The sequence below is a fragment of the Brachyhypopomus gauderio genome, chromosome 2 (assembly GCF_052324685.1).
Source record: "Brachyhypopomus gauderio isolate BG-103 chromosome 2, BGAUD_0.2, whole genome shotgun sequence".
Classification (NCBI taxonomy): Eukaryota; Metazoa; Chordata; class Actinopteri; order Gymnotiformes; family Hypopomidae; genus Brachyhypopomus; species Brachyhypopomus gauderio.
Window position 1 is genome coordinate 42,259,659 of NC_135212.1, and position 27,492 is coordinate 42,287,150.

General features: G+C 46.7%; 1 protein-coding gene, 1 long non-coding RNA gene and 5 other non-coding genes across 9 annotated transcripts in view; 1 reads left to right on the top strand and 6 right to left on the bottom strand.

Annotated features, from left to right (window-relative positions):
- Window positions 1–14,487, top strand: part of shank1 (SH3 and multiple ankyrin repeat domains 1) — a 113,756-nt gene extending 99,269 nt beyond the window's left edge. For both annotated transcript variants that reach the window (XM_076996572.1, XM_076996573.1), the window contains 5 exons: window positions 385–497; window positions 962–1,082; window positions 4,355–7,964; window positions 9,794–10,693; window positions 10,933–14,487. In XM_076996572.1, coding sequence (XP_076852687.1) covers window positions 385–497; window positions 962–1,082; window positions 4,355–7,964; window positions 9,794–10,693; window positions 10,933–11,005 — 4,817 coding nt within the window. In that variant the 3' untranslated portion in view covers window positions 11,006–14,487. The remainder of the gene's footprint in view (window positions 1–384; window positions 498–961; window positions 1,083–4,354; window positions 7,965–9,793; window positions 10,694–10,932) is intronic.
- A 381-nt stretch (window positions 14,488–14,868) lies between these two features.
- LOC143507569 (uncharacterized) lies at window positions 14,869–21,585 on the bottom strand. Of its 2 annotated transcripts, none has more exons than XR_013128836.1 (8): window positions 21,277–21,585; window positions 20,224–20,348; window positions 18,048–18,132; window positions 17,468–17,497; window positions 17,140–17,248; window positions 16,770–16,947; window positions 15,914–15,943; window positions 14,869–15,694 (listed from the first exon to the last, which is right to left on the bottom strand). It is a non-coding gene; the product is annotated as an uncharacterized LOC143507569 (long non-coding RNA). The 2 variants fall into 2 exon arrangements; XR_013128830.1 differs by having other exon boundaries at window positions 20,224–20,351; window positions 21,277–21,574.
- On the bottom strand, window positions 15,781–15,873 carry LOC143509007 (small nucleolar RNA SNORD88). The gene has a single exon (XR_013129583.1). It is a non-coding gene; the product is annotated as a small nucleolar RNA SNORD88 (small nucleolar RNA).
- LOC143509003 (small nucleolar RNA SNORD88) lies at window positions 16,557–16,646 on the bottom strand. The gene has a single exon (XR_013129579.1). It is a non-coding gene; the product is annotated as a small nucleolar RNA SNORD88 (small nucleolar RNA).
- LOC143509008 (small nucleolar RNA SNORD88) lies at window positions 17,335–17,427 on the bottom strand. Its single transcript, XR_013129584.1, has one exon. It is a non-coding gene; the product is annotated as a small nucleolar RNA SNORD88 (small nucleolar RNA).
- On the bottom strand, window positions 17,835–17,924 carry LOC143509004 (small nucleolar RNA SNORD88). Its single transcript, XR_013129580.1, has one exon. It is a non-coding gene; the product is annotated as a small nucleolar RNA SNORD88 (small nucleolar RNA).
- A 1,723-nt stretch (window positions 21,586–23,308) lies between the features above and the next one.
- LOC143509009 (small nucleolar RNA SNORD88) lies at window positions 23,309–23,399 on the bottom strand. Its single transcript, XR_013129585.1, has one exon. It is a non-coding gene; the product is annotated as a small nucleolar RNA SNORD88 (small nucleolar RNA).
- Between the last annotated feature and the right edge of the window lie 4,093 nt (window positions 23,400–27,492).

A 27,492-nucleotide genomic window follows, 5' to 3' on the forward strand; every position in this document is an offset into this window, starting at 1 on the left:
GGACTAGTTCTTATTCAGATCTCAGTACATGATAGTTAAGATTTAAAAAACATAAAATATTTTATCATGATGAAAATGCTTTCGCTGTGACGCACTTACAATGTTATTACTAGCACTAGTAATCCAACTATTACCTAAATAACTTGTTAGCAGGAATAAACTTTGCAACAGTGATAATAGGTCTTTGTAGGGTTTTGTTTGTGATTGTGTCATCCAATCTACTGTCTAATCTACAGGCATTATAATTTATGGTGTGTAAGATCACTGGCTAAACACATGGAGATAGATGTAACGTTATCAATTGATAGCCCCGCCCCCTTCTTCCTCCCCTTAATCAGACAACTGTGTAATTTTATCAAGTGAGTGCCCCGCCCCCTTTCTCAGATAAACTGGACGAAATTTTAGCCGCTGCTCAGCAGACCATCAGCACCAATGAGACGCCAGTGCCACGTGGTCAAGGAATTAAACGAGAGAGAGGACGGGGGTTCTACAATGAGGTGTGTGTGTGTGTGTGTGTGTGTGTGTGTGTGTGTGTGTGTGTGTGTGCGTGGGTGGGTGGCTGGGCGGGCGGGTGGGTGGGTGTGTGTGTGTGTGTGTGTTTGATGCACCTATTTATGCATGTGTTTATGGTGGTGTTTAACATTTAGATGTTTGTGAATATGTAGATTAGGTAAGGTTAGGATAAATTGGTATTAACACATGGCAGTAACACTGCAAACTGAACTTTTTTTTTATTTAGGACACGAGTAATTGTTTAAAGCTACCTAGTAATGTGCTTACAAGTAAAAACACCTCCCTCTAATGTTCAGAAAGTACAGTTTAACAGGCATGTTTCATTGTAACTTGTTTTTCAGTGTCTTTCTTATGAATTATTCTTATGAACTATTTAATTTCATTTGTCATTTGGCCTTCTAAACAAATAAATAAACTTTGATCTTCCCAAAAACTTTTGTGTCCACAGCCAAATTTCGACCAATCAGGAATGGGCATGACATCATCTGGGGCAGGGCTAGGCTATGATCGGGGCCATTTCGTGTCTGGCCACGCCCCCCAGCACGGTATGCTGCGACAGAAGTCGATCGGTGAGGCTGTCCGTCTGCCTGCCTGTCTGTGTGACCCGCCCCCTCGTCTGTGCGCCCGTCTGTCTGTCCGTGTTGCTGTACTACCACTGCCTGGGGTACCTCTGCTCCTAGACAGTCTGACACTAGCCTGTTGGAAGTGGAATACCAACCAGTATCATTGTCGTGGCTTCTCACTTGGTTTTTGTGACACTGGATAATCAATCATTATTATTACTGTTGTTATTCTTATTATTATCTACCATTACCAAATGTGGCAGCTGTTAAACAGCCTGTTTTTATTTTACTCTGATGTGTAAATGTGTTCTGATATGCGGGTCAGGTATGTGTTGTATTTTCGATACACAACCCTTTTTAACAGATAAAAAGATTTTTTAAACAACAGCTTTAAATTTTCAACATGAGAACTGCAAACATTGTTGTGGATACCGTGCCCACGTACAAGAATGTTCTGCTGGAGGAATGGCTGCCTGGATTTGTGCAGTGGGAAGCAGGTGGACCCCTGCAGCATTCAGGATGGTTTCTCCCAGCCTTCTGCCATGGCACAGAGAGTAATCTGGAAAATCTTGCCTGGGCCTTTGTGATTTGAAGTGGAGCAATGCAGAAGTGGAGGGTTTCATCTGGGGCTGTCAGAGGGGTTGTCTGTGTTTCATCTGAGACCGTCAGGATTTCAGTTGTGGACATTATTACCCTTGAGGATATTAGTGTTAAATTAGAGGATAGTGTAATTCTTTTGAATTATCTTTGTGTTTTCCCATTTGTAAAGCATTTTGAAAGATGTGCTATAATATTAAATGTCCCGTGCCTAATTCAGTCCTCCTAGTTCCTAAACACACTACCTACTTGGTGGCTTCTAAGTGCACGCTGCATACTAGTACTAGATCACTGCATAGTAGCACTAGATCGCTGCGTGGTAGTATTAGATTACTATGTGGTGGTGGTAGATTGCTGTGTACTTGTACTAGATCACTGTGTGGTGGTACTAGATCATTGCATAGTGGTACTACATCACTGCGTGGTAGTTTTAGATCACTGTGCGGTAGTACTAGGCCAATGCATGGTATAGTCCACTACATACTAGTACTAGATGATGTCCTAGTAATCCCAGGCCTCTGCACCATAGTCTTCGACCACTACGGCAGTGTGCCACTTTTTTTAGTCCTTTGGCCTTTAGTATGTTACACTTTATGTATTTTTGTGACATATGAAAATCATATGAGAATTCGGTGCAACAGTGCAATTAAGTGAATGATGAGCACACACCACCACAGAACTGTCTCCACACATAGAGCAAAGTCAAATTTATTTATATAGTGCTTTTCACAACACATGTGGTCACAAAGCAGCTTTACAATAATATGGGTCCAGATCCCTAATGAGCAAGCCAAAGGTGACAGTGGCAAGGAAAAACTCCCTATGATGGTGGGGATTAAGAAGAAACCTCGGGAGGACCAAGACTCAAAAGGGAACCCGTCCTCCATTGGGCGGCCCGTTAGCACAAGTCTGTGGTGTGCAGGGTGGTTCTACAGTTCTACAGTAATAGCTAAGGTTCTTGTTCCCCGGCCAAGTAGTCACAGTCCTTTCGGTGCAGATGGTGAGCCTCTGATAGGAGCTAGCATCAGCACGTCCTCTTGTGGCAATGGCACATCCAACCCCGGGATCAGTACATCCATCGGCAAGCCAGACCATCTCCCAGGTGCTTGTAGGTGCTTGTATCCAATCGTCTTGGGTAGAAGCAAGCAAAAAATAGACAATGCAGACTGAGTGGACATCAATTTAAACCTTGATTTAAACATAGTACATAGCTCACGTGCCAGTGATCAGCATGTGGCTCCAGCAGGCTAATCTATAGCAGCATAACTAAAGGGAGGGGTCCAGAGGTGACCACAGGCATGAGGGCTCACTGAGACATTGCTTTCCAGTCAAGTCATTGTCACAACTAGAGTGATGCCATGACACAGCTGGATGACAGCATCAAACTCTCAGATTACCAGAAATTTCAACGTCTGGGGGCCCCCGAGCCTTACAAGGGGAATATTAACTGAAGGCTTGATTAAATAGGTGAGTCTTAAGTCTAGATTTAAAGATTGGAACTGTGTCAGAATCTTGGATTGGAGCAGCAAGGCTATTCCATAATTGAGGGGCTTTAAAGGAGAAAGTTCTGCCTCCGGCTGTAGTTTTACAAATTTTTGGAACTAGGAGAAATCCAGCATTTTGGGAGCGCAAAGGGCATGATGGGTTGTAGTAAGCAATGAGTTCACTCAGATATTGTGGGGCAAGACCTTTTAACGCCTTATAGGTTAACAGAAGAATTTTAAATTCAATGCAATATTTAATCGGAAGCCAGTGTAATGCCGTGAGAGTGGGACTAATATGATCGAATTTCCTAGCCTTAGATTAGGACTCTAGCTGCAGCATTTTGTACAAGTTGTAGCTTCTTTATGGACTGTTTAGAGCATCCAATTAGAAGACTATTACAGTAGTCCAATCTCGACGAGACAAAAGCATGGACCAACTTCTCTGCATCAGCTAATGAAAGTAAGTGTCTCAGCTTGGCGATATTACGTAAATGAAAAAAGGCAGCCTTAGTGACATTGCATATATGTGTGTCAAATAAAAGATCCGAATCAATAGTGACCCCTAAACTTTTTGCAGTAGATTTAGGTGTTACTGAAAAACCATCTAGGCTAAGGGGAATATCAGTCCAGTTGCTTCTAGCAGCTTTAGGCCCAAGAATCAGCACCTCAGACTTATCAGAATTAAGTTGAAGAAAATTAGACGCCATCCAGTTTTTAATGTCCTGGACGCAATTCTCAATCGTGAGAGTTGTAGTGATATCATCCGGATTAGAAGATATATACAACTGAGTATCATCTGCGTAGCAATGGAAGCTAATACCATGCCTACGAATGATAGTGCCCAGTGGTAGCAAAGTACTGATCCTTGTGGGACACCATAATTTACCTTAGAATGCTCTGAGAATGCTGGCATCAACCTCACAGACAAGCCTACAGACAGACAGACAACCAGACAAACAAACAGACAGACAGACAAACAGACAGACAGACAGACAGATGTTGGCTTTGGACTCAGTGGGTCTCACTTAACGGACCTCATCCCACCTTTGGTTTCCTTTTCTCTAGTACTTTTCATTTTCTAGTTTCCATTTCTCTCTCTGCCACTCTCTCTCCCTATCTCTCTTTCTCTCTCTCTCTCCTCTCTTCCTCCACTCTTTTTCACTCTTTTCCCTCGTTCTTTCTTCTCACTGTCTGCAGGGGTTCCTGAAGAAGAGAAGCAATTCCTTCATCCCCCGGCCATGAAGTTTGCGCGAAGCCTCTCAGTCCCTGGCCCAGATGACATCCCCCCTCCCCCAACCACGGCGCCCCCCGATCCCCCTTTCTCATCGGCGCCCCCTATGGGTTGGAGGGGTAAGGCGTCTCAGCAGCCCACAGTCTCCGTGTCCCAGTCTACCTCCACCTCGAGCCACTATCAGCTTTACTCTCAGTCGTCTCATGCCACTCATGGACCCAGGGACAGGTCCCCCGGTCCCCCGACGAGCTCTGGAGGTGCCGACCACACGAGCATATACTCACATGCCCAGGCTCACCCCTCCATCCCCAGCAGGACTGCCTCAAGAAAAGTGGTGGGTTACACAGGAGAGTCCGCAGGGAGCATAGCGGCGAGGTCGGCCGGATTGAGGCGGGGTTACAGCACTGCTGTCCCGCCCACCAGCGTGGCCACGGTGATCCCACAGCAGCAGCAGGCTCAGAGCCAGCCGTCACGAGCGGAGCGCGGTGGAGCAGGAGCAGTGCCTGGGGGCGTGAAAGTAGGTGCGCGGAGGGGCAAGGGTCCCCTGGTGAAGCAGTCGAAGGTGGAGGACCTGCGTTCGGGCCAGGGCACGCTGGGAGGGAAGGGTTCGGTGGAGAAAAGCTCCATCCCCATCCCCACCATCATCGTCAAAGCCCCGTCTACCAGCAGCAGCGGGCGGAGCAGCCAGGGCAGTAGCGTCGAGGCGGAGCCACCCCCTCCCGGCGAGAGCGACAGCCCCAACCCCCCGCCCGCCCCCACCGTGACTCCGCCCGCACCGCCCTCGGTCCCGGCCCCCCCGCCCCCCTCACTGCCCGCCCTCCGAGCTCAGGAGAGCCTGGACTTCACCAGCCAGTTCGGCGCTGCCATCGTGGGGGCGGCCCGCAGAGACCGTGAGCGCTTCCACGAAGCTCGTCGGAAGAGCGCCTCCTTCTTCATCTCCGCGGAGGAGGAGCTGTCGGCAGGTGCGGGGGGAGGAGCTGTCGGAGTGGGGCGGAGCCAAGCCTCTCAGCCGCAGCAACATCAGCCGCTGAGCTCACAGCCGCTGCCCCGCCTCCGGCCCTCCAAGTCCATCGACGAGGGCATGTTCTCAGGAGACACCTTCATCCAACACACGCGCAGCATGCCGCCCGCGTTCGGCCTGCCCGAATACTCCACCTCTGCGCCCCAAGGAGACTACCAGCCCAAGTCTGTGCCCGCCGACTTCTACCTGGGGGGCGGTCGGCAGCAGCCGCCACAGCAGCCACAGGCTCTGCCCACCACCTTCATCCACCCGCTGACTGGGAAGGTTTTGGACCCCGCCTCCCCGCTGGGCCTGGCTCTGGCAGCCAGGGAGCGCGCCCTGAAGGACGACGGCCGCGTGCGAAGGGAGCGGGGCGACCACCACTTCGGCCGCCAGCTCTCCACAATGGGGGCGTTTCCCTCGTCCTCGGCTCCGCCCACTGCGCTGCTCGCCCAGACCACCTCCGTCAGCTCTTCCGCCGCGCAGGTCTCCGGTTCTTCCTCGTACCTCGTCACCTCGTCTTCGCTGGCGGCCACAACCACTTCCACGCGGCCTCCGTCGCCCAGGATCCTGCGCGGAGCGGGTGGAGGTTGGGCGGAGGAGGCAGGGGAGCGGGTGGAGAGGGAGGGCCCGGGGGCGGCACCCTCCCGTGAGGGGCTAAGGGTGCGCTTCTCTGAGGACAAAACGGTCCACACGCACCATTACCAGTCTCAGCACTACCAGCCCACACAAAAGGAGCGAGAGAGAGAGAGGCAGAGAGAACGCTCCCGGGAGCGAGAAAGGGAGAGAGAGAGGGAGCGCTCGCGAGACAGAGACAGGGATCGAGAGATGGAAAGGACTCAGAGCCAGCAGCAACAGCAGACGCATGGCCCGCCCCCCCAGCAGCCTCGGAGACCGTCGTTCCTGAGGATGGAGAGCGAGGCTGGGGCGTACGTCCTGTCCCTGACCCCTCCGTCTCCTCCATCTACTGCCGTTCCCACGCACCCAACGTCAGGGGTGGGATCAAGTGGGGAGGGAGGGGGTGGAATGGGTCTGATGGTCCTACCCCCTCCAGCTCCATCCGTTGACGCGGACGACGAGTTTGTGTTCGCTGAACCTCTACCGCCGCCTCTGGAGTTCGCCAATAGCTTTGATCGTAGTATGGCTTACTCCGCCGTAATGGCCAACAGCCTGGCTGCCCGACAACACCAACATCACCCGCCTCCACCTCCGCCCCCTCCCCCTCCGCCCCCCCAAAAAGACGCTTTCATGACCGGCTTCCCTGCCCACACACCACTGCCGTCCCCACAGACCGGAGACTCTACCGCCTCCAGTCTTACTTCCTATGACAGTGAAGTGGCCAACCTGACCCAGTCTGCTCCTTCTCCTTCTCCTTCTTCTCCCAACCCTCCACCTGCTCATTCCCCATCCACCCTGCAGCCTGCTGCCCCTCCTCCACCTCCCACTGTGTCACCCCCTCCTCCGCCCACCTCCTACCACAGACCTTTTGGATTGTCACAGTCGCACCACCTCTACAACAGCGCCCCTGCAGGCGGACGCGCCTCTTCCCCTACACCTCCACCCATCTCCATCCCAGCTCCACCTGCTTACCGGGGGTCTTCTATAGCTATTACCACCCCTGCCTCGTCCACCCCTCTGAGGGGCACTTCCTCTCTACCCATGACCGTAACCTGTGCCTCATCGGCAACCTCCCACACGGCGGCCATCGTCTCGGCCAGCGCCGCGGCTGCTGTCTCCATGCACACCCAGCGCATGGCAACCGTTTCCACGGTAGCCACGGGGAGTGGCAGTAGGAGGGCCAGCGCTGAGCACCACCCACTGCCCACGTCAGCAGCAGCCAAGACTGGTGAGTCCCAGGACACCGTGGTGGATTCTGGGATTGAGGAGCTGGACAGCCGTAGCAGCAGCGATCACCATCTGGACAACATCCTGGCCCTGAGTGGGGGCGGGGTCAGAGAAAGGATGGAGAGGGTGGGGATGGGGGGTGTGGGCATAGTTGGAGACAGAGGGGGTGGAGCATCGGAGGGAGACAGGACAAGCGGAGCAGACTTCCTGGAGTCCTACATGAGTTACCTGGATGGACAGACTTTTGAAATGCATAACACCAAGGCAGCCAACAGTGCATCCACGTACCCCAAGACGCAGCGCTACCGAGAGAGCGGCCGGGCCGCGGAGCTGAGGCGGCAGACCAGCACGGCCCCTCCAGCCTATCACAGACGCCGAGAGGAGGAGCCCGAGGAAGAGGAGCCAGAGGAAGGAGAGGAAGACGGCATGGGCGCTCGGGACGGCTATGGCATCAGGGAGGGACAAGGGCTAGCGCGCTCCGCTGTGATGTACTTTGACCGGCCTCGAACCCCAGAGATGAAGCCTCTTTGGGGGGAGGGGCCAGCAGGGGTGGGGCAGACAGTGGGGGAAGGTGGGGCTCAGACAGGGGGGTCATACCTGGAGGGGCGAAAGCTCCACCCACCCATATCCAGCATGAAGCCCAGTATTATCAGTGAACTGAGCAGCAAATTACAACAGAGGAACAAAGGAATTGAAAGCTGGGGAACGCAGCGATCACTGAGCAGACACAGGTGTGTGTGTGTGTGTGTGTGTGTGTGTGTGTGTGTGTGTGTGTGTGTGTGTGTGTGTATGTGTGTGTGTGTGTGTGTGTGTGTGTGTGTGTGTGCGTGCGTGCGTGCGTGCGTGCGTGCGTGCATATGGATTTAACATAAAGCTGGTTTTACTCAGCTTGCTTTGGGGCCAGTCAAGCCGTTCAAGCTCCAAGCATTGCTATTGGAGGCTTTCTTCTAGAAAGACTTAAATATATCATCAACATATACACCAAAATGCACAGCAACATCTCTGCTGTTTACATCTCAGTAGCCAAATCTTTCTATTACTACTAGGTAGAGATTATCAGATGTTGAATACATCTCAGTGCAGTAAATGTATTGAAGGTATAAGCAGACAGTCCTATACAGATGCTTCCTTCCTTCATGATTAGACTCTGACCTATTATAACAGACCTCTGGATTCGTTAATGCTTATAGTCCTTTACTCTTAAAAGAAATGTCACCATATGGTACTGCAGAATGTTACACTCATCGGCCATGTTATCACAAACACTGGCGGTACAGGTGCACTCTCTCAGTACACTCTCTCAGTACACTCTCTCAGTTTCTCAGTACACGCTTAGCATGCATCTATTGCACGTGTCAATGTCGGTGTCAATGCTGAGTTGAATGTGGTTCAGCTCCCACCATCCAACAGCAGCCCAGCCGAGACTCTGGTGCTCACGAGGACGTCAACACGAACGTTGCTGGGCTGCAGGCGGGCTATAGCACGCGTCCTGTAGCGCACGTCTTGTAGCGCACGTGATGTAGCACGCATCCTGTGGCACGCGTGATGTAACACACGTGCTGTGGCACGCGTCCTGTAGCACACGTCCTGTAGCACACGTGCTGTGGCACGCATCATGTGACACACGTCAGGTAGCACGTGTCCTGTAACATATGTGATGCAGCACGCAGGCTGTAGTCGCTAGCCTCAAATCTACAAGCTGTTTTTAGTGGGTGTTGAGTGTGGATGCAGAGTGGATGCATGAACCTTGCATGTGCATCAGAGCCTGGACACCGCGCTCACACTGGGGGGAAAGGCCTGTTGTCTGAAGTTGAGTTTTGGAGAGATTTCACCTGTCTGTTGCCCAAATTGTGCACAGAGGCCCACTGGGTTTAAAATAACCGCATTTGAAATTGAAAATCTCTAGATCTTGCAGGATTTCACTGGTCAAAATGTTTTCAAACAGACACAAAAACAGACCTGTGCCCAATAACATCTGTGGTTTTCTGAGTGTATACTGGGGTGTTGAATATAACAGCAAATGATTTCACCATGATTGGCTGATACAAACTGATCAAATGAAGAAATAGCACTTTTTTTATGCCTGCCCAAGTTTGTTTACTGACTGCTTCTGTAAAGCCGTGATAGCATGACTTTGTTGACTTTGATCCCTGAATAATTCCAGACTGAAGCAATGCATATTTCCCATTCTTTTGCTTTCTGCGTTCGTGGTCACGCCTTACTGGTCTCTGGGTGCATGAGTCTGTGTTCAGTGGTAATCGGTCTGTACACTGAAGGCGTACTGGGTCACTATGTGTGTTAAACACTATTTGCATGTTTTAACCTTCACACTGTGTGTGTGTTTAAACTGTGTCTTTGTTTATTTCTGCCTTTATCCCTACTGTCCATGTACATCTGTTTGTCCATCATCAGACACAGGTAACTGTGATAATTCTCTGTATATTCTTTCTCCTCCCCCCCCCTCTCTCTCCTAGCATCCTTTTCTCCTCTTTATAGGCTTTTTAATCTCTTCTTTTAATCCCTCCCTCTAATCTTTCTCTCTTTATCCCTCTTGGGTCAGGTTCTCGGAGGATTCCACAGGAGCCTTGAGCCCACCGTCGGCACGCTCTCCCTCTCCGTCTCCGCTATCCCAACCGGCCCTGTCCCCGTCTCCTACGGCCTCGTCTCAGCCTCAGCTCTACTCCAACTGGGCGCGCTCGCCCTCCCCGCAGCCCTCCACCACCCCCACCCAGCCTGCGGCCCGCTCGCACTCGCCCGTCTCGCCCTCCGCCTATGCCCCGTACCCCACCTCACCCAAGCACCGGCCTGCCTACCGTGCCAAGGCCCTTGAGTTCCAATTCATTCCCAGCAGAGAGTCCCGCAAAGCGGAGTCTCACCACGCCCAGCGCAGACGAGCCCCCAGCCCCCTCATCTCACCCTCCGACCGGCCCAAACTGGGCCCACCTCGCCCCTCTTCCCTCCCCATCCTTCCAACCACACCCCTCTACAGCAGCCTATATGATCTCCGGGGTTCTATTACCCCGCCGTCACCTGCCAATCCCCTGGGTGACCCCTACTTTTCCCCCTCCCCTCCTCTGTTTGCCCCCTCTGGGGCACCTCCACCTCCAAACTCATCTCTGGTAGTCTCTCGCTCCCTGTCACCCACCCATTTCCTTTCAGGGACCTCATCCCCGCCCCTGCATTCAGTTCCTCCGCCCACCTGCCTGAGTTACCCCCACCTACCACCTCCCTCCCCCTCAAAACCCTTCGCCTCCAAGCCTCTCCCATACTGGACCAAGTACGACGTTGCCGATTGGCTGGCCTACCTGAACCTGGGCGAGCACAGGGAGCGTTTCCTAGACAACGAGATTGATGGCACACACCTGCCCTCTCTCACCAAGGAGGACTACCTGGACCTGGGGGTCACCCGGGTGGGCCACCGCATGAATATAGAGAGAGCGCTCAGGAGGGTTATGGACAGGTGAGGCAGACAGGCAGATTGGTGGAGAGGTGGGGGGTGGGGGGTGGGGCCAGAGATGGGGCGTGAATGAACAATCATCTGGGATTTGACCACTGCATGAGCTGAAGGAATGAATGGGGGGAAGGGAAGGTGTGTGTGTGTGTGAGAGAGAGAGGGGGGGGGGGGGGGTTGGAGGGATGGAGATTGCAAGAGCGGTAGTTCATGGATGTAAAGACTCTACACTTTCCCTCCTGTATCAGGCTGTCCTCTAGTTCTTTCCTCGTTTCGTCTCTCTCCCCTCGGGAACGGACGGACAGAGCGAGTGAAGGATGAGGGTTCCCGCCGCTGAGAGGATGGAGAGAGACTGGAGGGTGTAGCTTTACAGCCACCCAAGGCTACGCCACGTCCAGAGCAGGCCGAGGGGAAGCCGTCTTCAGCCAGGCCCAGCGGAGACGGAGGAGGCGGGGAAGCCAGACAGATGGAGGAAGGGAGAATGAGGATTAGCCAAGCCCAGGCCCACCAGAACCCAACACAAACACTCATCACACGCTCACAAACACACGTGGAACACACCCATACACTCATGTAGGGACACTCATCAAAGAAAGGCCTGAAGCGATCAATACAGAAACAGGGAATCTCATATATATATATATATATATATATATATATATATATATATATATATATATATATATATATATATATATATATATAAAACCATGTATAACTGAGCCAAATATTTTGAGATTATTACTTTTTATTATTTATTTATGATTTTGTGGTACAGAAGAGATAGGGAGAAAGCATGATATTGAGTCCTCCATTGCTGTCTTTCTCTTTTTCTCTTTGGGTTGAGTCCATATTGCTGGTGACTCTATGCCTTACTGTCCCATTCTGGAGTGGATTTGTTTGACTCCTTGACCAAACACCCAGCTGAGGAACAAAAACTGAGCATTGGCATAGGAGGCTCAGATACTGCCTGATTGGTAGATCCCTGATTGAAGAGAGAAGCTGATTGGTGCCGTCCGACCTATGGAGTGACGCCAGCAGTATGACGGTGGAAGTCTTTGAAACAGTGGCCAGTGTACTGCCTAGCATTTACATGATGAGAGTCTGATGTGTTGTATTTCTGCAGTGTGTGTGTGTGTGTGTGTGTGTGTAAGAAAGAGAGAGAGTTAAAGAGACAGTGATAGAGAGAAAGAGAGAGTGATGAATGGCTTATTAGAGACACTAATGCTGTTGTCTGTTTTTACCTCACCTGTTGGAGGCTTTTGCCAAACCTCTGCTTGGGTCTTGTGCTGATGTTGTAGTTATTTCTTTATTCTTTACCTTGTCATGTCTATATATGTATGTATACATAGGTGTATGTATATATATATATATATATATATATATATATATAATGTACGTATGTATACACACACAGACTGGTCACTGTATTACAAACCCGTAGCAAAAAATAAGTGCCCAGACCAAGAGAATAGACACATACACCCTGTAAAACACACACAAAAAAAAACAGGTTCACACACACACACACACATAAATACACAAATACAAGGCCAAACACACCTCTATATTCTGTATCCACAAATATGAACACAGACCATTTATTTATACTCGAAATATAGAAATATGGGACACCTCAATATTATCATATGGATCTGAGCTAAATGACAATAAAATGCAAAAAAAAAAACCCCAAAAAAACAAACAAAAAATAACCAAACAAAAAACATTTAGAGGAAAGACATCGACGGTGAGGAAATACTGGAACTGTATCATCATTCTTAGGAGAGACTCTCAATGCAGAGAAGAAACCTACTACGCCAGTCAACCTAACACCTGTCCATAAGGGAGACGGAACAGAAAGTGAGGGAGAGGGTGAACAGGCCAAAGCTCTCTTCCAGTGCCACGCCCCTTTTGCCCTAGCCACGCCCCTTTTACCTTAGCCAATAAACACTCTTTCGTGGGAGATGAAGTGGAACGTGTGACCCGGGTTCATCAGGTTTCGCGGGATCCGTGCTTATATCTGTTTTAATATGATGATTGTTCTTAAGACGATTTTTAAACCTTAAATGGGACTGAGATGCTCCTATTGTTATAAAAAGAGATTTCTTGTTCTTTAGTGCAGTCATTGTTCTCATGGTCCTCCCGGTTATCTACCACATTGCTGTGTTATTTGGTTACAGTTTTCATTTCTATGGCAAAGAAGAGCAGGAAGATTTTCCTTTGATTGCATTTCAGATTTATTATGATAGCATTTCAATTTTATTTTTGCCATGTTTATGCTTTTATTTTGATCACAAAGAAATGTCAACATTCATTGTGACTGGAATTCACTTTGCTAGGCTTGTGTTGGGACGGGTTTCAGCGGTACAATCACGTAACGGCCTCAAACGTTGCCATCCTGCTCTCGTTTTGACCACATCATCACACCATGAATTATGGAATGTCAGTATATGCAATGACTATCAGTGAGACCACTATCTTCAGTCACCATGGTGACATACATTATTTTGAAAGCGAGGCACTGTCTCCCACACAGAAGTGTCGCGTGGGGTGTGTGGTGGGCCGGAACCAACGCTGCTGTCCACCGGCTGCAGAACCTTCAGCCATCACACACATTTGCTCAATCAGTGAAAAAAAGGGCTTTTCCATCTTAATTCCTTTGCTTTGGTGAAGTAATAATCCTACAGTACGGACTGCATAAGATCATCGGAAGGGTTTCTCCATTTATCTTTGACATTCATTTTATTACGGGTGTGAAGACTCCGTTCCCTGCCTTTGAATTTCTCACGCAGCCCCTTCCTCTGGTTATTTCCTACAGAGAAGGAGAAAGATCCACTTGTCAGATATAAGTTTAGCAAAGCGTAGTGGTTTCCAGGAGGCTGGAGGGTGGCGTTATAGTTGCCGATAACAGGACAATGAAATACATGATCATCCTAAATATGGTTTGAGATGTAAAGAAAAAGAAGTTCTACAGAATCTCTGTCTTCCAAATAATGTTTAACATGATGAAAAAACTATGTTTGTTATTAATGCCTAATGCTTTCTGCACATCCTGTTGCAGGTCTATCTGGTTTTGTGCAGACATTTTTGTTCCATGTTCTTAGTTTGCTAGCCTCAGAAATATATTTGTCTTCTAAAGCAGTTAGACCAGAGTTTATTGCCCCCTATCGTCCAGACCCTGCTATGTCCTTCAGTGTCTCCACCACTGGGGCGAGTCCTTCTCACCCTTCCTGTAGGAAGGGTTGCGGTAAGAGAAAGATGATTCAGGGCAGGCTCTTGACATGGAGAAATTTCAGTATTGGTTGTAATGATATACTCATTAGCAGCAGGCTTACAATTGATCTGGGAGTCACCACACAGCAGTGATGCAGTTACATCCTTAAACCAACATACCACAAAAGTGCGTATTCTAATCCTACAGGAGAGCACACCTCTCTAGCAAATGCATAGCCTCAGGTGAGATTTGAATTGAGAAGATTAGGAATATCCATCATCTCACAGCCTGGTGGAAACTTATTGGGGTACATATAGAGCCCAAGCTGTTAGAAACGTAGCCACCAGGACAATGAGCACCTGATGGAGCGTTTACTGAGCGGGGTGTGCAGAAAGCATCTGTTTAGTTTCCTTTGGAAAAAAAAAAGATGGAAGAGACTTAACTTTGAAGAGACAAAAGGTTATTAACAGAATATATGTATATGTGACCCACATATACACATTCATATACATATATGAATTACAAATGTTTTAAGAAATGAATAAAAGTTATTAGAGATATAATAAAGATGCAGGAATAAGGCCGAGTGGTTCGAGCTTTGTTTTGGATTGTTCAGAGATGGAAGGGGTTCTTTTCAACAGCGGGGAGCTGATCACTGGGGGGTGTCCACTGAGTGTTCCATCACCAGCTCCTGCAGAACCCCCACACAGCTGGACCTCCTCAGGACCCCACCACCTCCACAGCTCATGAACCAGAACAGGTAGTTGGGGTGCACAAAAATAGGACAGGAAACAAGTACAACTACTGGAGACATGATTGGCTCAATCCTAGAACCCAGTCCCTCCCACCCTTACTTTAGCATTAGCATTTAGCACCCATGGCAACAGCCATTTGGCAACTGAGAAAAGATCTTGTACCACATTGAACAGCTCTCAGGTAGGGGAAGAACATCAAAACCACCACCAACTGGACAAATAGTTTTCTTCAGATTTATTTGAATTCAGAACAACTTGGTACATATAAATACAAGTTTACATCATTGCATCTCTACACATGCAGCAGGGGTTAGTATAGCGTTTTCATATATACCAAATGTCTGTTGCAATCCTGAATGTGCTGGATCAGGTGTTAAAGGCTGGATGTCCGCTCTGCAGTCAGGCTTGGCCAAAGCCACCATCAGTTACAGTATATGCTGCAACTGACCCCACTAAATATTTATAGGCTAGGTGACCCAACTGACCAAAGTTGTTTATTCAATAGACTGCAACTTCATTTAGAATGCTTGAAGCCACGCTGTGCAATTAGGCTCATAAGATTATGCATTATGAATATTAATAAGGACACCACCATAATATAGTCAACATATTGCACACGCCCAGAGGCCAGTCCAAAACCCCCTCCCCCACATGTCACGCTTGTCCAGCACGGCACATGGAACAGGAGTGAAAAAGTGAGGTGATGGGACGTGCGTGCAAGTGGACGTGGTAGCTACACGCTTCTGCCATCTGCCCAACCGGCATGGCTAGCAGTCACCTGGAGCGTCGTCACCCGCATGACCACACCCACAGCAGGAACCACAGCTACAGGCCCCAGTTGGGAGGACACGCAGCAAGTGTCATGACATATTTCCAGGTCACGTGACCAGGTACAGAATAAATCTTTAAACAAAGCACCAATGGGGTGGGGGTGGGGCTGGTTATAGCTTTAATAGATGTGTGACCATGTAGACCAGGATAATGACACTACAGAATTTCTTCACAGAGCCTCAGCCATGGGTGTCAAGAGCATGTCACCTGAAACAAAATTCCAAGACAGAATTAGCCCCGCCTGCATATTTACAAAGTATGGTGATAAAGCTATTGAGTCAGTTTCTATAACATCCCCCCATTCAGACTCCACCATGTCAAGAGTAGAGGTGCACTTCTGTCGCCACAGACATTCAGAGCCCAGTGCAAAAACATCACAGGAGGAAACCTTCAGACTCCAGATTCAAGACTTAGTCAATCACGTACCTCATCCCCAGGATGCATGGACGATGTCCCCTGAAAGAGAAAACAATTGTCTTAGATTAAGTCACTGGCTTTTATTCTGAATTTGTATTTTGCTTGTTTCCCATGTTAAACATCTGTGACCACTGAATTCTGTAACCAGAGACCATCATGCGAACGAAAATTGTTGATGTTGTTGAGGCCGTATACTCCAGCGCTAGAAAGCTAGCACTAGGACCCTGGAGCGGTTATTTTCTGCATGGTCCTAGCGCTAGATTCGGCAAAGTTCACATCGCGCCAGAACAACTGAACACCACACACTTAAAATTATTTAATGCCTCCCCTCATAAAATTCCAGACATTTTAAGACATTTTTAGGCCTTGAATATGGAAAACTAAATTTAAGACATTTTAAGACTTTTTAAGGACCCGCGGGTACCCTGAAAGCCCTTGGTTAAATGTCAACTTATTTTTTTCTTACTTTCAACAAATGCCTAGGGTGGTTCTCATACGATTGATAAAACATTTCTTTTCCGATAAGAAGCAACACTCAACTCCAATATTTATGAGTCTCTTGAACAGAAGTCGATGGTCACCAATACCGGTGCATCACCGGTTAAGGATGCCCTCACCGGAATACCGAAAGGGTTCGCCATGAAATACTAATCATCTCCTCAGACTCCGCCATGTCATTAGCAGAGATGCACTTTTGTCACCATGTATTTTCGGAGCCCAGTGCAAAACATCACGAGAGACTTTATTGGTATATGCACAGTAAAAAAAAAATATGTGTTGCTCTGTACAATGAAATAGTAATAAAGCAAGTAAAAGATAAAATAAGCATGCAACAATAGGTATTCCTAAATAGAAATTTACACACCTCCTTGGCTGCCATATGAGACGTTCCTGAATGTACAGTGTACTTTCACAACATCTGGTCCATGACATCCACACCACATTTTAGGCTGTTGTAGTCTGATTGTGTTAGGCTTTCTCAGGTGTCTCCGGTCTCCACCATACGGTGCATGCTACTGAGGATGCAGACAGTCTTTCTCCACCTGGGTGCGTAAACGGTCAGTGTGACCAGAGGATGAAAACACCCGTGTACTGAATTCCTCACGGTCCAAATGTTTTTCGACAGAGTCTGGAAGCTCACTACGAAGCTCGCCTCCAGTTTGGACACAGGTGATTCAACAAGTACATGATTCTGAAAGTTATATAAACCATAAGCCGGCTATTATAGTACAGACCTTGGAAGCTGGTTATAGCTTTAATAGATGCGTGACCATGTAGACCAGGATAATGACACTACAGACTTTCATCACAGAACCTCAGCCATGGGTGTCAAGAGCACGTCACCTGAAACAAAATTCCAAGACAGAATTAGCCCCGCCTGCATATTTACAAAGTATGGTGATAAAGCTATTGAGTCAGTTTCTATAACATCCCCCCATTCAGACTCCACCATGTCAAGAGTAGAGGTGCACTTCTGTCGCCACAGACATTCAGAGCCCAGTGCAAAAACATCACAGGAGGAAACCTTCAGACTCCAGATTCAAGACTTAGTCAATCACGTACCTCATCCCCAGGATGCATGGACTATGTCCACTGAAAGAGAAAACGATTGTCTTAGATTAACAGTCACCAGCTTTTATTCTGAATTTGTATTATGCTTGTTTCCTGTGTTGGACATGTGACCACTGAACCCATTGATTCTAAAGCCCTTGGTTAAACGTTAACTTATTTTTTTCTTACTTTCTAACAACAAATGCCTAGGGTGGTTCGTACGATTTATAAACGTTTATTTTCCAACAAGAAGCAATGCAATCCAACTCCAATATTTATGAGTCTCTTGAACCGAAGTCGATGGTCACCGATACCAGTGCATCACCGGTTAAGGATGCCCTCACCAGAATACCGAAAGGGTTCGCCATGAAATACTAATCATCTCCTCAGACTCCGCCATGTCATTAGCAGAGATGCACTTTTGTCACCATGTACTTTCGGAGCCCAGTGCAAAACATCACAAGAGACTTTATTGGTATATGCACAGTAAAGAAACATGTTGCTCTGTACAATGAAATAGTAATAAAGCAAGTAATAAAAAAGACAAAATAAGCATGCAACAATGATTATTCATAAATAGAAATTCACACACCTCCTTGGCTGCAATACGAGACTGTGCAAGTTCTGTTGCAAGCTTCACCAAGAAGTCCGACCATCTCTCTTACTCCAGTGCATGCCTGAAAAAGCACATATGCATTCAGTGCTGAAATGTCAATCATGGCTAACGCTGTGTTCCTGAACGTACAGTGTACTTTAACATCTGGTCCATGACCACCACATTTTAGGCTTCATTGCAGCCTTGGACTAGCTAACATTGTTTCAGTGATTGCTCCATTAACACAGGTGTGGGCTGGGCTGGAGATTAATCAGTCATGATTAAGTAAGAATGAAAAACCTACTTTTGCCTACTAGTCCTTGGTTTTTCATCTGATTATCACAATCTTGGTGTCAACGTATTCAGAAGAATCTCATCAATAATTATGGACAAAATTGTGACATTTGTCAATCACATGTAAATCAATAGCTCTGAGGTGTGGCCAAATTTACTTCAGCAGCTATATCTCAGCAATGCTTTGACCAATCTTCATGAAACTTGATATGCTTATAGGTAACATGACTGAGGTCACAGGTCAAAGCTGGCCACGATTGGCCAATAGGGGCAGGGTATCTGCACATTTTTAAATCTCAAATTCAATGACTTTTAATGACCTTTTTAATACCTCTCACAAGAAAAAATAATACTATTACTGGGGATGCAGGTGTGTTCCACATCGTTGACGGGGGGGGGGGGGGGGGGGGGTGGCGAACGAGAATTGTTGACGTTGTTGAGGCTGTATACTCCAACGCTAGGAATCTAGCACTAGGACCCTGGAGCGGTTTTTTTCTGCAATAGCGCTAGATTCGAAGTTCACATCGCGCCAGAACAACTGAACAACACACACTTATAATAATTTAATGCCTCCCCTCATAAAATTCCAGACATTTTAAGACATTTTTAGGCCTTGAATATGGAAAACTAAATTTAAGACATTTTAAGACTTTTTAAGGACCCGCGGGTACCCTGAGGGGGCGCAATAACATGGAAAAAACTCATCAACCATTGGTCACATCAAGCCAAAACTTTACATGCAGCATCATGGGGTCAAACCTGACCACTATGCTCATCCCAGGACTCTGAGTCACGCTGTACAGGTTCAAAACATTTCTGAAAATCATGCATGCTCCTCCAAATCTTAGAAACACGCAACTTGATTCATTTGATTCCTTGCAGTATACTTGACAACTTTGCCTTTTTAAATAGGACTTGAAATTGCATAGTTTTTTCACATTAATCAATTGCTTGAAAATAGCACTTTTCAAACTAGTCCTAGGAATTTGATCCAATGACTGCAAAATTGGTATGGGCACAATGTCTACACTATACATAAATTATGCAAAAAATTTTGGATTCTTACATTTCAGGTGGGTCCATTCCCCCCCCCCCCCCCCCATTATATCCTTGTGGCCATGGCATACATGACCTATATTACCTATATTGCTATAACTCAAACCGTGCAAGTGATCAACTCCCAATTTAAAAGCCTTTTATAGGCTGCGGTCCTTGAGGTCTGCCAAGGTTGGTTCAAATTGGCCTGTCGGGGGTGCTACAGTACAACATCTACTGGCAAAATACTGTAACAGACTGAAAAGTATTGCTTACCACACAAACGCACACAAAGGTAATCTCAACATGTGACTTAGTTCTATGATCTAAATCATTTTGCCAATACAAGTGCTTTTGAACCTTTTGGGCCTTTAGTGTCTCAATTGAATCTTTTTATTGTGTACTTATTGTAGACATTTTTTCCACAGAAAAAAGCTCCTTTTCACTTTTAGGTCTAAAGGACATTTTGGGCATGTTTTTGCCCATTGAGGCCAAAATGCCTATTCGTGTGTGAACCCGCCAATCTCTGCTATAATATTTGAATTATAATTCCAAAACATCTCAAATATGCCTCCTTGGAACTAACGTAGGATTGTTTTCACACTGCAATAAGTGGCATATTGATTAGTCAAAATAGCTGTTTTTTTTTTCCTTATTTTAAATGGTTTGTATTTTGAAAAACTGCCAATAGGTAAAGATATTTTTTACATAAATTTATACAAAAAACCCTCAACTACTTGAAACAGAATACTCTTGAGCAATTTTAACTTATCCAGATGGTACTTTTTGCAGTGTCTTCCAAAAACAACAGCCATAACTGGCAAACAAAAATAGGAAATCTTACCAGAAGAGATTTTAGTGTCACTACTCTGATCTGAGTTATTTCTTCTCCATCGGAGTCACAGGGGTCGACATGGTTGAGGACCACGCCCAAAGCAAGCTGTGTTCTGCAAATCTTTGGCATCTTTGCTTCTAAGTCAACAGAGTAAGTGAAATATGGTGACGGATTTTTATCCACAGGTAGGTGGATACATACATAATCATTATCATTCACAGTACCGCCCATCACTGTTCACCGTTACCTGGTACCGGCTCATTTCGATCTAATGGCTGTAACATTTTAAAAACATTGAACCCATCTCAGTTTACCGCCATTGTGTACATTTATAATATTGTAATATGGTACTATAGTGAGAAACCTTTATTTTATTTCACTTAGCATGCAGCCACATATGCCATTTACTTTGGTGCAGTTTAGTTTATGCACTTTATTAACATGTTTCCTATGTCTGCGGTCATCTCTCTCAGTTATAAATCAGAGACATTTGAACTATAATTCTAAAACATCTCAAGTCTGCCTCCTTTGTGCTAATTTTGGGTTGTTCTCACTGCAAAAGCTGACCTGCTGATTGGTCAAAAATAGCTAACGTTCAGATTTTTCTTAAAGGTTTTTCTTCTCCATCCGAGTCAATGGATCAACACAGTTCATCACCCATCCCCCCGTTTAGCATTACCTAGTAGTGGCTGCATGTACATAAAGGATGGCCTAATGCAGAGGTGGGCTGCAGTTTGGACACCTCTGCATTAGGCCATCACGTCCATTAGACCAGTTTTCATTAGCCCGCAGCAAATTCTGAAAATACTATTGAATATGGCCCGCACAAGAAGCATGAGCTCAACTCTACCTGGCCTAATGGAATGCAAATTACCCCAGCACTGTTGTATGAACGTCGTATGAAAATGCTGGTAGTGGCAAATTAACAGAATTGTGCATTTTCAACGTGCCAGAGGTGCCACACGTCAAAAAGGCTCTCACAATCCGGCTTTTAGAAACGGCAAACATCAATTACGGATAGTTTTTAATAGAAAAACCGGTAGCATCTAAACAAATGCTTACCAATTGCTGCAGCTCTTCAGAATAGCTACTTGCAAAGAGTATTTTCCTGCTTGGAAGAAAGACTGAAATGTGGCCAAGATGGTGGTTTTATATTGTGAGTTCTCGAGGACCCTTAGGTGTCCTGCTGAGGCGCCTATTCAAAACATCAACGAGTGTATCAAAGTAAGATTTTTTTTTCAGAGTGGGGTTTGCAGTGAAAGCGATCTACTTCATTAATTTCAAACCTCGTTGCCAACCATAGGCACTATATTATGTCTATGTGTGGGACTTGAGGTTCCAGAGAGGAGGTCCTGTATTATCTTGATCGCCAGCTACTGGCGTGGGGCGGTATTGCACTGGAATATAACAAGTGTTGTTTACCAAACAAATCTGACTGTCTAGCGCAGTGTTTCTCAACCTTTTTTCAGTTGTGGCACCCTTTATATGCATGCAAAATTTTAAGGCACCCCATTTACAATGCGTTAAAAACACAGGCTTGGGGGGGGGGGGGGGGGTGGAGACGTAAGTTGTTGACGGGGGTGGGGGGGTGTGAACATAAAATGGACACAAATTAAGTATTATATCGCAATCTATCGATCGCGGGTGGTTGGCGCCAGAGCGAACTAGTAACTCATTGAATCATAGATATGGATCAGATAAATAAACAAGATTTTTTTTCGGATGTGAGATATCGGAAGTGTGCCGTGAGAGCGTGTGAATACGGTCAAAGCGTGTGTCTCATGCTCAATGCGTGAGCGTTGGCAACCCTGAAAACATACTCTCTGCAACCATCTCCCAGCCAACATAACACAAAAAAGTGATTATTAAGACAGAGAGCAGATAAATGTGACTTACAGTCAGTGGGAAACCTGCGTAATCACGTGCTGACCTTGGTCATATGCAGGTCATATGCACGCTTTGAGCGTGAGACTCACGCATATTTAGCGATTTCACACGCTCTCACGCCACACATGGAATTTCTCACGGTTGAATATTATTATTATTAATTTATTTTTTAAATAATCTAATCGCCGCACACCGCAGCATATTCAGCCAATCCATCGGTTGTATATTATAACAGGTTGAACCAATCAGAATGATTCTTGGTAGACTTTAGCCAGCCCGGTCCCCAACCACACACACACACACAGCCGCTATGCAAACCATAGCAGAGGGACTGAGAGAGAGAGAAGGAAAACTGAACGAATGAAAGACCTTAGTGACCAGATATGTGAGATGAATCGAGGATAACAGTGAGACAGAGAGAGAGAAGAGAGAGCACGAGTGGATGATGAGGAGAGAAAGAGGGATGCCATGAAAAAAGAGGGAGCTTGTTCCAGACCCCACAGAAGCAAACAGGACACAAAATCTGGAAATGTCATTAGCCCCGCCTCCCCCCACATTAGCCTCTCGCTCAGTCTCTCTGTCTCTTTATCAGACTCTCAATCCTTATCTTTCTATCAGTCTCTAACAGTCTCTCTCTTTTGTCCTCCGTCTGTGCATTTTAGCTGTGCTGGGTCCATGGTATTCAGTGGGGATAGGTTTCTCTCCTGAAAGAGAAAACAATTGTCTTAGATTAAGTCACTGGCTTTTATTCTGAATTTGTATTATGCTTTTTTCCCGTGTTAGACACTTTTTTGTATTATGTTTTTTTCCCGTGACCACTGAATTCTGTAACCAGAGACCATCAGGCATGTGTCGTCAAGAAATAATGTAGGGTCAAATCCTGATAACTGCACAATGGTACTCAATCGTTGATTGTAGTTTATAAGGAAATTAAAGCCTATTTCAAAAGATTAGGTAAGCCTAAATTAATTTTCACGCATGCAAACAATGTTTTCATGTAACGTAAAACCCATTTATTCTAAAGCCCTTGGTTAAACATTAACTTATTTTTTTCTTATTTTCTACCAACCTGCCTAGAGTGGTTCATACAATTGATAAATGTTTATTTTCCGACAAGAAGCAATGCTATCCAACTCCAATACCGGTGCATCACCGGTTAAGGATGCCCTTGCTGGAATACCGAAAGGGTTCACCATGACATATTAATCATCTCCTCAGACTCTGCCATGTCATTAGCAGAGATGCACTTTTGTCACCATGTACTTTCGGAGCCCAGTGCAAAACATTATTGGTATATGCACAGTAAAAAAAATGTGTTGCTCTGTACAATGAAATAGTAATAAAGCAAGTAATAAAAGATAAAATAAGCATGCAACAATGATTATTCATAAATAGAAATTTACACACCTCCTTGGCTGCCATATGAGACTGTGCAAGTTCTGTTGCAAGCTTCACCAAGTAGTCCGACCATCTCTCTTTTACCCCAGTGCATGCCTGAAAAAGCACATATGCATTCGGGCATGAAATGTCAATCATGGTATAAAACACAGCGACTGGCCAACGCCGTGTTCCTGAACGTACAGTGTACTTTTGCACCATCTGGTCCATGACATCCACACCACATTTTAGGCTGTTGTAGTCTGTGATTGTGTTGGGCTTTTTTTTCGGGTGTCCTCAGTCTCCACCATACTGTGCATGCTACTGAGGATGCAGACAGTCTTTCTCCATCTGGGCGCGTAAATGGTCAGTGTGACACCAGAGGATGAAAACACCTGTGTACAGAATTCCTCACGGTCCAAATTCTTTTTGACAGAGTCTGGAAGCTCACAATGAATCTCACCTCCAGTTTGGACACAGGCGATTCAACAAGTACATGATTCTGAAAGTTATACAAATTCTAGTTCTACTAGCTATTCTAGTACAGACTTGAGATGCGCCGATCCAATACTTGGTATCGGTATCGGCCCGATCCAGGCCTAAATTACTGGATCGGCTATCGGGAGCTAATTAAAAACGCAATCCGATACATTAAATACATTAAATATTACAAAAATGCGTAAAGAAATTTGCAACATGCCGTAAACTAATACAGCACCTTGTCACGTAGGAGCAGCAGGCATCACGTCATCGTGTGATAGAGCAATTGTCGTGAGCTGTCAACATGTCAGCAGTGTGGAGCTACTTCAGACTCGAAGTGGAAAAAAAGCAATACTGCTGAGTGTAACATGTGTCATGCAAGTGTCTCATGAGGTGGTAGCAGAACTGTCAAGTTTAATACAACAAACTTGATTAGACACTTACAAAAACACCACGGAAAGGAGTACAACGAATTTATCGAGGCCTCGAATGCTAAGAAGAAAATGTTTCGCATCAACAAATGCTGCTGGTAAACATTCAGAAGCACGAGAAACTAAGTGGAATCCCTCGGCCTTCCCTACCAGTGTTCGAGAGTGGTCGGGAGAGTGATTTTGCATTGCTTAAGCTTGCACTAGACAATGTACTGGGAGGCAGCCTTCACCTCAGTGAGCAATATACATATCAAGTGTTGATAGGACACATCAAACTACCAAGCGCGCTACAGCTGGCTAAGGCTTACATGTATGACCCGGCACCGTACACTAGTGCGCTACAGGCTCTGCAAGATCAATACGGGCAACCACGACAGTTGATCCAAAGTGAGCTAGGTGCCATCCTCAATGCGCCTGCTCTAAAGATTGATGACGCTGAGGCCTTTGACTCATTAGCCTTATCAGTCCAGTCCTTGGTAGGCATGTTAAAGACACTTGAAGGACAGAATGGATACGAACTCCACTGTGGTTCTGCTCAGTAAGATGCCTCCTACTTACCGTGATGGCTTTGTTGAGCATTGCCTGCGATATGGTGTTCTGCAGACTTGTACCGACAGCACCTACACCCTTCTGGACTTAGCTACCTGGCTCCAGACAAAGTCACAAGCAAAGCGTATATTCAGTAGAGCGGCAGCACTGTATCAGACAAATACCCCCCGACCAGCTAGGAAGGATCAGCGAATTGCTCAACCTAAAGAGAAGCCAGGAACTGCATGCTTCAATGTAACTGACAGGGCACCAAGGGGGGAGACATCTTCGGCAGAGCTTACGCGAATGAAGGCCAAACCCAAGCTGAAACCTTTTTGTCCATACTGTGACAGTCAGGACCACTACCTTAATTCCTGTGAAGAATTCAAGAAGTTGACCACCGATCAAATCTTAAAGTGGCTCCTGGGTGGTAAACGGTGTCGAAAATGCGGACACAATCACCCAGAGGACCGGTGCACACTCAAGCGCCCCTGTAAAACCTGCAAGGAGATGCACCTCACTATCTTGCATGAGTCAGTCCAGGAAACCAAATGGAAGGTGTACACAGTCAGTCTACTTCCCACAAAGGAGTACCTTGATCGGCCCAACAGGTCTCAAAGAGTAATGCTGAAGGTGATCAAGGTCCTCCTTCATAACGGTGACCAAATGATGGAGACTTACGCAGTACTCGATGACGGGTCCGAAAGGAGTATTGTCCTTCCTCAGGTGGTGCAACAGCTCAACCTCGTCAGCCATCCAGAGACTCTACCTTTGCAGACTGTGCACCAGAGCGTTAAGCAACTTAACGGCGCATCAGTCTCCTTGGAAGTGTCATCACCACTGCGACCATACGAGAAGCACCTGATATCCCACACCTTCACTGCTGAAGGGTTGGCTCTTGCTGAACACACTTATCCAGTCGGTGTGCTGCAGCAGAAATACAAACATCTCAAGGACCTTCCCTTATGCCCGGTGAACCGCGTACAACCACTGCTCCTAATTGGGTCTGATATGCCCCACCTGATCACTCCAGTCCAACCAGTGCATGCAGGACCACCAGGTGGACCTGTCGCTATTTGCACTAGGCTGGGTTGGTCTCTTCAAGGGCCAGTCGATACTGTTCATCTCTCACCTGGGGTCCAACAATGCCTGCATATCACCAAAGCCTTAGCTTCCAGCGAGCTTCTCAGGAACGTGGAACGCCTTTGGCAAATGGACACCTTGCCCTACAGTGAGAAAGTTGTCACTCGTTCAAAGGAAGACCAACGCGCTCTTACTCTGCTCCAGACAGCCACCACTAGAGTGATAGTAGCTGATGTTCCGCGCTATGCCACTCCCCTTCTTCGCCGTACGACAGACATGGTTCTCTGGGCTCCTGCCGAAGCAGTACTTCCCAGGCTTCGCAGCATAGAGCGGAAGCTGGCTAAGAACCCTACACAAGCTAAGTCATACTGTGCTGAGATCCAGAAACTGGAGGCATCAGGCTATGTGGCAAAGGTCTCACCAGAAGAAGCCAGTCAGTCACCAGAGTCGTGGTTTATACCACACCACATGGTCCATCACAATGGAAAGGACAGGGTCGTTTTCGACTGCTCCTTCCAATACCGGGTGCAGTCACTGAATGAGCTCCTGTTGCCTGGACCAACCCTAGGGCCTTCACTACTAGGTGTCCTCCTGAGATTCCGTCAGTACTCGGTCGCTGTGAGCGGAGACATAAAGGTGATGTTCCATCAGATCCATTTGCAGCCCTTTGACACACCAGTGCTGAGGTTCATCTGGAGGCACATGCAGAGGGAAGACGAGCCAACCATTTATGAATGGCAAGTGCTGCCATTCGGCACTACATTTAGCCCTTGTTGTACTGTATATGCTCTCCAACGCCACATTCGAGATAACTGTGGTGACAATTCCAACTTGATCGACGTTGTCGAGCACTCCTTCTATGTGGACATTTGTCTTCAGAGCACCCAATCTGCTGCGGAAGCCAAAGCTCTCATTGACCAGTAAAGAAGACACCACGGATGGACTCTGCGAGCCACAGCAGACTTGAAAGCATTTTTGATGAAATCCTGAAGGAGGAAAAGTTCCAATCAGGATTTAGACCAAACCACAGCACTGAAACAGCTTTACTCAGGGTAGTGAATGATCTACTAATATCGGCCGATAATGGGCTCGTCTCGTTCCTTATACTGTTGGATCTTAGTGCAGCTTTTGATACTGTAGACCACAACATTTTGCTGGATAGACTAGAAAACACAGTAGGTATTAAAGGAGTCGCACTCTCCTGGTTTAGATCATATTTAACTGACCGCTTCCAATGTGTAAGTGTTAATAATAAAACCTCTAAATCTGTGCAGGTTAAATATGGTGTCCCACAAGGGACAGTCCTAGGACCACTTCTATTCACACTGTACATGTTACCCTTAGGCGAAATTATGCATAAGCATGACATCAGTTTCCATTCCTACGCAGACGACACTCAGCTATATTTATCGGCAAAACCCGATGATTTAGGCGCAAACAGTAAGATTGAGAAATGTGTAGAAGAGATAAAACATTGGATGGCATGTAACTT